This window comes from Myotis brandtii, unplaced genomic scaffold (genome assembly GCF_000412655.1).
Source record: "Myotis brandtii unplaced genomic scaffold, ASM41265v1 scaffold143, whole genome shotgun sequence".
Taxonomy (NCBI): domain Eukaryota; kingdom Metazoa; phylum Chordata; class Mammalia; order Chiroptera; family Vespertilionidae; genus Myotis; species Myotis brandtii.
The window spans coordinates 3,323,784-3,332,905 of NW_005355115.1; the positions used below are offsets into that span (position 1 = coordinate 3,323,784).

At 51.7% G+C, this 9,122-nt stretch overlaps 1 protein-coding gene across 1 annotated transcript in view; it reads left to right on the forward strand.

Annotated features, from left to right (window-relative positions):
- The window catches only part of MRPL14 (mitochondrial ribosomal protein L14), an 8,742-nt gene extending 410 nt beyond the window's left edge, over window positions 1-8,332 (forward strand). Inside the window, exons 2-3 of the mRNA XM_014535374.1 lie at window positions 5,318-5,409; window positions 7,827-8,332. Coding sequence (XP_014390860.1) covers window positions 5,339-5,409; window positions 7,827-8,193 — 438 coding nt within the window. The 5' untranslated portion in view covers window positions 5,318-5,338 and the 3' untranslated portion in view covers window positions 8,194-8,332. The remainder of the gene's footprint in view (window positions 1-5,317; window positions 5,410-7,826) is intronic.
- The last annotated feature ends 790 nt before the right edge of the window (window positions 8,333-9,122 follow it).

Genomic DNA, 9,122 nt, shown 5'->3' on the forward strand with positions numbered 1-9,122 from the left:
TGGGGATCGAACCCACAACCCGGGCATGTGCCCTTGACTGGAATCGAACCTGGGACCCTTCAGTCCTCAGGCTGACGCTCTATCCACAGAGCCAAACCGGCTAGGGCTGCATTTGATTTCTTAGTGTTTCTTTTCCATCCTGTTACTTAGTAACAGAATCTCCTGTAAGCACTCCTTTATGATTGTGGAACTTTTATTCGTTTAGTCTCTTTTCTGTAGAGCCCATTCCTGTGGAAAGGCCTTTGACATGTATGTAACATGCCTCACCTAAAGATGGAAATCGTTCATGTGGAAACAGTGTATAGTTATACATAGGGCTGTGATACTAAGTACATTTCCCTGACCCTCAAGTAATGGTGCTTTCCAGTTTCCCACAAAGCACCCATTGTTTTTTCAGCCAGTCTCTGTGTATTAAAATTATTTGAAAATGAGCTCTCGGTGGGTAGGAGGCCCCCCTAAGTCACTGGGAGACAGGCACAAGCAAGACCACCAGTCCCCCTACACGGAGCCTTCTGGAGCTAGGGGATGAATTGCAATTGCAGATTAATTTTATTCATTTGGCAGATACTCACTGAGCTGCATTTGTGTGCCAGGCGCTGTTCTGGGTCCTGAGTGTGCAGCACCGTACAGGGCAGGCAGGCAGGCAGGCAGGCACGGCCCTGCCCTCACCGAGCACCCTTCCCATGGGACCTATAAGGTGATGCCAAGTGAAAAACTCACCGATGTGTACCTGAAGTGTACAGTCCTCCCTGGCTTCCACCACTTAACGTTAAGAAGGCAGATCTTAACGTTAAATCAGGTGGAAAATGGGCATGGTTCTTGGGTTGTAAGTAATTTATCATTTCCTTCCTTCCTTCCTTCCTTCCTTCCTTCCTTCCTTCCTTCCTTTTCTTTTTTTAAAATATATTTTTATTGATTTATTGAAGGAAGGAAGAGAGAGAGTTAGAAACATCAGTGATGAGAATCATTGATCAGCTGCCTCCTGCACGCCCCTTACTGGGGATCGAGCCTGCAGCCCGGACATGTGCCCCTGACCCGAATCGAACCTGGGACCTTTCAGTCCGCAGGCCATTGCACTATCCATTGAGCCAAACCAGCTAGGGCTTCTTTTCTTTCTTCTCTCCCTCCCCTCCCCTCCCTCCCTCTCTCTGTCCTCTCCCTTTCTCCTTTCCTTCCTCCCTCCCTCCCTCCCTCCCTCCCTTTCTTCCTTCCCCCCTCCCTTCCTCCTCCTCTCCCCTTCCCCCTTTTGGAGAGGTTGTGATTCATAGTCCAGACCTGAAGGGCAGTACTCAGTGCTGACCAGAAAGTGGCATGAAAAGCCACCTCTGGCACTGGAGTCGTCTGAACACCTGGCCTCCCTGAGTGAGAGTGTTGTAGAGGAGGAAGTATCATTGGGGTTATTTTCCGTGCACACATAAGACTCCGTGTGGAAATAAAGCATTATATATAGACTACATTTGAAGTGAATCAGGGCCTGTGTCTACAGGATGGATTTATGTTAGGAAATAACATCAAGGCCAATCAAAGTTACTTTGAAGTAAATTGCTGCCTCCATTATCCTTCCTTGATTCAAACCAGTCATTTAGTGGTGGGATGAGGTGTTTTTCTACAGTGGGCAGTGTGGGCACCAGGCCTGGGAGATGATTCCAGGGGCCTGTAAACATAGCATGGGCTGATCCTGCCACCACGGCACTGTGGTCCTCCTAAAGCATGTTTGCATGTGATGTCCTGGTTCCCGATAGACAGATAAGAGCTCTACAGCAGCGGTCGCCAACCTTTCGGACCTCACCGACCACCAGTGGTCTGTGGACCACCGGTTGCTGGCCGCTGCTCTACAGTGTGTCTGGAGCCGTGAGTAGGGATGTCTTCTCTTTGGCTACTTCATTTATTTCATTCAACCAGTGTTTATTGCACTTCTCCAGGAGGACCAGCTGAGGTCTTTTGCTAGGGTGGGAGTAGGGGAGGCCACAGACTTTTTTTTTAAAGGAATAAAGGATACACACACACACACACACACACACACACACACACACACACACTAAGTGAGTACATTTGGTTCTTTTGTGCTTTCAAGTTCGTAGGAAGGCTTACTGTTGTCCATTTGATGTCTTAGGCCCTTTGGGCCTGAAGATCATCATTAGGTCACCAGGAGTAGTGCAAAGTCCTTGAATCAGGCCCTTCCTTGTGAAACTGTAAGAGCTGCTTGGAGACGGGAATGTGTACTCTTGTGTCTGAGGACAGTACAATTATTCCTCATGATCTGAGTCTGTTCGGTTCCTGAATTCCTGCAGTGAGTTCAGATGCCACGTTATCAAGATTTCTGTGGTTTCTGAGTTTGAGATAGTAGCAAGAACTAGAATGTTAAGGGTTATCAGCCTTAAGAAAAGAACAACAACAAAAAACCCCACAAGGGATATCAGCTTTATTTTTTAAAAAGTACCTAAGTTTGCCCGGCCGATGTGGCTCAGTGGTTGAGCATCAACCCATGAACCAGGAGGTCACGGTTCAATTCCCGGTCGGGGCACATGCCGGGGTTGTGGGTTCGATCCCCATGGGGGGTGTGCAGGAGGCAGCTGATTGATGATTCTCTCTCATCATTGATGTTCTCTTCCTCCCTCCCTCCCTCCCTCCCTCCTTCCCTCCCCCTCCCTCTCCCTTCCTCTCTCTGAAAGCAATAAAAACATATTTTTAAAAAGTACCTAAATTTATTCACTGTTTGAGTTTGGATCCTGAAAGTTGGAACAATGAGAGATCTTGGCACGGGCTGCCCAGATGTCCTCAGTGCTCAGGAGGGGTACATCTGATGCTGCAGTTTTGCATGAGGCTTCATGGAGGAATTGCACTTGGAGTTGGGTCAGACTTAGCCGGGCAGAGATGGGCACAGGCTGGGGGGCTTGTGAGCAAGGCACTGCGAGGCCTGGGTGTGTTTGTGCACACACTGCCCTGAAGAGTTTAGGCACCTTGAATGGTGGGGTTTGTTACACTCAAGTCAGGAAAGTTCTGGGAAGCCCCAGGCACTTCTGCAGTTCTTGGACTAACATAAGTGTTATTGAGGAAGCAGAGTGGTGTGAAGAGGCAGGTGTCTCCTCAGGAGAGGACGTGTGGGTTGTGGGTGGTGCTGGGCTAATCTTGAGGGCTCCGTGGAGGAGCTGAGGAGCCGCCTCTCTCAGGAGCGTGGCCGAGATGGGCGGTAACTGCAGCCTGGACCAGGACTGCTTTTCAGAGCAGGTGTCTTCAAAGCCAATAGTCAGTTATTGCTCCAATATGGAGCTCTTGCCACCCACACCACAGATTGTCTCAAAAACTTAAATTGGGTTAGAATGAATAATTTTAACCCGATGTTCATCTATATTTCAGTTGATTCAGCAAACGTTGAGTTGGGTATGAGTAAAATGTGCATGGAACAAGGATGATTTAACAGTTGGAAAAAAAATTAATTTTTAAATTAAAGTTACCATGTTAACGCTGTTGACTAAGAGCATGGGCTCAGGAGGCTGACGATTTGGGTTTAAGTTACAACTCTGTCACTCCTAGCTGTGTGGCCTGGGCCACATTACCTCACGTCTCTGGGCCTCGTTTCCTCATGTACAAACTGGGGCCAGTGACAGTGCCCATTTCATAGAGTCGTGTGCGGCTTAAATGGGATGATACTGTAAAGCATTTAGTCTAGTGCCTGGGACTTAATACTCAATAAATACTCAATAAATGTTCATAAAGGGAACAGAAAAAGACCAGATTACCCTTACAGCTGCTTCTGACCCTGAGCTTCCTTGTGTGACGTGAGTTGTGTACGGTAGAGCGAGGCTGTAGGGTGTGGTAAAAGGAACCTTGGATGGAAGCTGGGTCCACTTCTGGTTCTGGTTCTGCCCTGGGCTAGTTGTGTAAGTCACTTCATCTCTCTGTGTCTCAGTTTCCTAATCCGTGGAATGAGATGTGACTAGATGGTGATGACGATGACGATGAGGACAGCTAATAGGTACCGAGTGCCAGATACCGCGCCCTGTGCTCTGAACGGCTCACGCCGTGACCACCTGTGAGGATGTGTTGCAGATGGGGACACGGGAGCTCCGGTTCCTTCTGCAGGGTTACCTCGCTCTCCAGGTAAAGCCTGCCTCATCCAGTGGTCCTCAGTGCTGTGTGTTAGATGTTAGTAGTTCTACACGTTAGCCGACTCCCTCTGCATTTAGTCTTCTGGCCATCCTTCCATTTTGGCCAGTGCTTACTGGGTTGTCATAGGGAAAACACTGGAGAGTAGGCCTGTGATCTGAGGCTGACTTGCAGTTAAAAAGCGTTTTTAAAGTGTTAGATATTCCTGTGGAGGTAAATGTGGGTTCCCCGCCCCCACAGCCTTGTGAAATGAAGTCTTACTTGAGGTGCTTTGAACTTGGGCAGGGCTGATGTAAACACTTCAGTGGGGGAGCCTCTCTCCGCAGGGCTCTCGAACGAGGCCCTCTGCAGCCAGACATTTGGAGGGAAGAACGGGCGTGTTTTGTAGTTGGAAATACTAGCTGGCTGCAGGCTTTTCTTAAACACGCCCCTCACGGATGCCCAGGTGTTGCAGGAAATGGGGGTGCCAGGTTCTAGGGAGCCACTGGGCTGCGGCTGTGCAAGCTGGAGCCGTGAGTGTCGGGTCGGGGTTTGCTCTCCCGTACCCCACGTGAGCTGCAGGGTGGGGCCGGTCGTTTTTCTGTGTTATAATGTTGTTTGGGAAACTGACCCAAATGGAGACTTTGGTCAGTGACTTGTCAAAGGCATCGTCTGGCTCCACTTTGCGAGCCTTGAGGTGTCCAAATGTTCTGGCGTTTACGTGACATTTGGGGGAAAGGTGATGTGACAGACAACCTGGGCAGCGGCTCAGATCATCTGCTTCCTCTCCGGGAGTAGAAGTTCTGGTTTCAGGCGGCCATGAGTGTCAATATTGTGCAGGTTTCCTCTGTGGGGACCTGGAACGGGGTCGCCGGCTGGGTGTGTAGCAGGGATCGATGCTTCCCTCCGGCCCGTGGGAGTGATGTGGTGATGAAGGCACTGTCTGTGCTGTTGCAGTCCTTATGGCGAGAACTGCTCTGGGTCATTCCGGCTCTCTGACCCCAGTTAGAATATGAATCAGCAGAATTGCAGCTGGAGTTCCAGCTAATCACCTGCGTATCTTTTAACCACTAAGATTTATATTTAGTGACTAATGATCTTGTGCTGGAAGTGCCATCTCCCACTCAAGTCCCCAACAGTCTTTTATTAAAAAACAACAACAAAGAAAACTGGCTCTGCGTAAGGCCACTGACTTAAAAATAACATTTTCCCCCCTTTCTTTTTTCTGCAGGATCTGCCCTCTTGGGACCCCATGGCTTTCTTTCCTGGGCTAAGGGGCCCTGTCACCCACATCAGCAGAGCCCTCAGCCAGCGCTGTTTCAGGTAACTTTCCCCAGGAAGTTCTTCAAGCCGCATCTTTGATAAGCCTCCCTCCCATCAGGGCTGGGTATTATGGTGACTAGAACGGGAGCGGAAACTCAGGGAGGTGGGCCGTGGGTCAGGAAGCTGAAGGAATCAGACTGGGCTGGGGCCTGGTGAGGTCAGGTACGGAGGGGCATAGTATGGAGGTGACGGTGCTGTGAGAGGCGGGATAGGGAAAGGCACGTGGTGGAAGATGGAACTGTTCAGTCCTTGCCAGACTTCAGTGAATCTGACATCTCTTAACCCTACCGTTTCCCCCCCAGTGCATTGAAACCTTCTATTTTAAAACTGGAATCATTTTTAAAAAGTTACTGACTACCAAAATCTCAAGCATGACAGAAGTGTGACAGCCTGCCCTCCTTTTAGATGCTAACCCAGGGGGAGAGCACAGCTGCATTCCTGTTGGCAAACATGCCTTTTGGCCCCGTCCGTGCACTCATTTCACAAGCGCCTACTGAGCATCGTGTCTGGGGTTGGTAATAGAGAGATGAATGAGAATCGCTTCCTGCCCGGGAAGAGTTCTCACAGTTGGCCATGGGAGCAGACTTGGAAACAAATAACTGGAAGGAAATGTGACCAGTATAATAATAGAGGTTTGTGTGGTACTGTGGAAGGCCCGAGACCAGAGCTGCTAATGGAGGAGGAGGAGGAGGAGGAGGAGGAGGAGGAAAGGAGAGTGAAGGCGGCCTTCCCAGAAGGGAAGAGGGAGCAGGCCCTGGGCAGGCCTCGGGGAGGGCTGCGAGGGGCGTGTGCTTGGCGAGCTCCAGAGCTTCCCAGCCACTGGGGCACAGGGCGGGCGTGTAGGTGGTAGGAGGTGGTACCTTAGAAGGCAGGTACAACGGGGCCAGGTTGTTGACAAGTAGAGAGTGGGAAGCCATTGAACACTCCTAAGCAGGGGGGTGGCCTCAGTTTATATTCTAAAAAGAGCTGCTGGTTGGCATAGTGAGGTGCACTGGGAGCCAGTTAGGACACAATGTCTTCATCTTGGTGTGAGAGAGTGAGCTGCTGAACCTAGGAAGTGTTGATGGGGTGCAGGGAGAGGACAGAGCTGCTGAGGAGGCAGTAACAGTGGGACGTGGCCGCAGCGGAGGGTGATGGAGAGAGAGGTGCATGGCTTGGGTGCTGGAGTTTCTGGAGAAGCCATTACCTCGATGGGAAATGCAGCCGCAGGAGGAGGAGCGCCAGGGGAGGCGACAAGGTCCATGTGGGGCCTCCTGTGCAGTAGCTGTAGGATGTGTAGCGAGTTTAGAGCAGAAACACAGGACCGGAACACAGGAGAAAAGTGGGGCTGGAGGTGGAATTTACTAGTTGGAAGCAATGGGCATGGATAGAATTGCCCAGAATAGGCATGTGGGGGAGGGGAGAGGACCTGGGGCTACCTGGGGAACACCGGCACGTAAGGGGCCAGCATCAGGGAAACGGAAACCCACTGTCATCAGGTTACTTAATGGTAGCTTGTCTGCCTTCAATAGGTACCTGTTTAAAAACAAATTTCTAAAAATCTACACCAATAAAAGAGAAAGATGCAAATTGACCGCACCTTCGCAACGCCCAACAGCCAGTCAGGAGTGAGTATGCAAATTAACCCAACAAAGATGGGTTAATTTGCATAGCAGGTGCTGAGCGGCTGGGGGGTGGGGTGGGACGCAGGCATTCCGCACAGCCCCAGCCGCTCTGGGCCTCTGGGCAGCGTGGGAAGGCAGAAAGGTGGCTCCGGGCCGGAGTGAAGGCAGAAAGGTGGCTCCGGCCAGAGCGAAGGCGGTGCTGGCAGCCAGAGGAAGGAAGGCCCATTCTTGCACGAATCTTCGTGCATCGGGCTACTAGTAAAATAATAATAATAAACAACAAATTTATTTCGAGTGGGGGAAACTGCATTAAAACAGAAGACTGTTCCCTTGACATATTTCCTGTCTCTGCTTTGTGGTGTCAACAGACTCTCTTAGCAGACCTATTCACTCATATCTCTGGTTCCCAGCAACATATAGATGAGGAAATTTGGGAATCGGTATAGTCTGGGGGAGCAGGTTTGGCAGGCTAGGCGGTGGGTGAGGCCTGGCCCATGAGGTATTCCCTTAATACTCAGAGTCCTTTTGGAAATCAAAGGCTTTCAATGAAGGCTGCCATGAAGTTTGTTGTAACAGAAAAGCGGCTTCTCTTTAAAACCCATCCGAGTGAAGTTCTTGACCCAGCAGCGGGAGCTCCTGTCTGTGCCGAAACTGTCGCGGCTACAGAGGAGCCCTCGGCAGCACCTGCCTCCCCGTCAGAGCTTGGGTGGTGCTCTGTTCAGCGTGTTGTTGCTAACGTGCGCTCTCTCCCATCCCGGCCTCCGCACTGGACCGGGAGAGGTGCCGACCTCAGACTTTTCTCTTTCCCACCAGCACCACCGGGACCCTCGGTGCAATTCAAAAGATGACGCGGGTGCGTGTGGTGGACAACAGTGCCCTGGGGAACACCCCGTACCATCGCCCTCCTCGCTGCATCCACGTCTACACCAAGAATGGGGTGGGCAAGGTGGGCGACCGGATACTGCTGGCCATCAAGGGACAGAAGAAGAAGGCGCTCATTGTGGGGCACCGCATGCCTGGTCCTCGGATGACCCCCAGGTTCGACTCCAATAACGTGGTCCTCATCGAGGACAACGGGAACCCGGTGGGGACCCGCATTAAGACACCCATCCCCACCAGCCTGCGCCGGAGGGAAGGCGAGTTTTCCAAGGTGCTGGCCATTGCTCAGAACTTTGTGTGAGCAGAGCCCAGCCGCCGCAGCGGTGGGGCTCCTGAAGGAGCAGTTCCGAAAACCGCGCCCTTGCTGGCGGGGAGCTCGGGGCCCCGTGGCTGGGGAACAGTGTCCTGTGAGGAATAAACATTTTCACCTGTGTCTCCTTCTTGAGCTTTCCGGAATGTGGCTGTGAGGTCAGTGGCACGGAAGCAGTTACAACCCTCGGCAGTGTCTGCCCGGAGCAGCCCCTGAGCTCCCCCAGGAGCATCAGGCTCTGGGCGATGAGGGCTCAACCCAATGCCGGTCTATAAATGTCCAGTGGAATCCGTCACTTCTGACCAGGCAGACCCTTCCCCCGTCCACAGGGTCCTCTCCCCGTGTCAGGGCCGGGCTGTACGGTGGGTATGAAGAGGCCTGGGTGGCCCTGAGCAGGAGCAGAGTGACTTGTTGGATGTAGTGGGACGTTGCCTGTCGGCTCTGACGGGACCCAGGCAGCCATCCTTCCTCTGCTGTGGAGCGCCCCCTGCCAGGGGCCAAAGCCACCCCGAGGCCCACAGCAGGAGGCTTCCTTCCCTGCGTGTGGGGAGAGGGACCAGCCCTGTGTTTTGTGGGTGACTGATCTTGGGCCTGTGCAGGTGATTCAATGGCAGTTTATCTTCCATTTATTTATGGGTCTCCTTGGGGCGGTTTGGGGCCTCTCTTGGTTCCTTTGATGGAACCTCATTAACTCCTTTATGAATTCATTCATTCAACATATCGTGGGCACGAACTCATTAAATAACCCAGTGGCCTCTGAGAGGCAGAGTCGCCTAATGATCAAGAACTCTGTTCTGTAGCCAGACTGTCTGGCTTTTATGGTGACTTTGAGCCAGTTCTTTAACTCCTCTGTCCCTCAGTTTCCTTCCCAGTAAAATGGGGATAGAATAATGGTACCTACTCATGGGCCGATGTGAGAG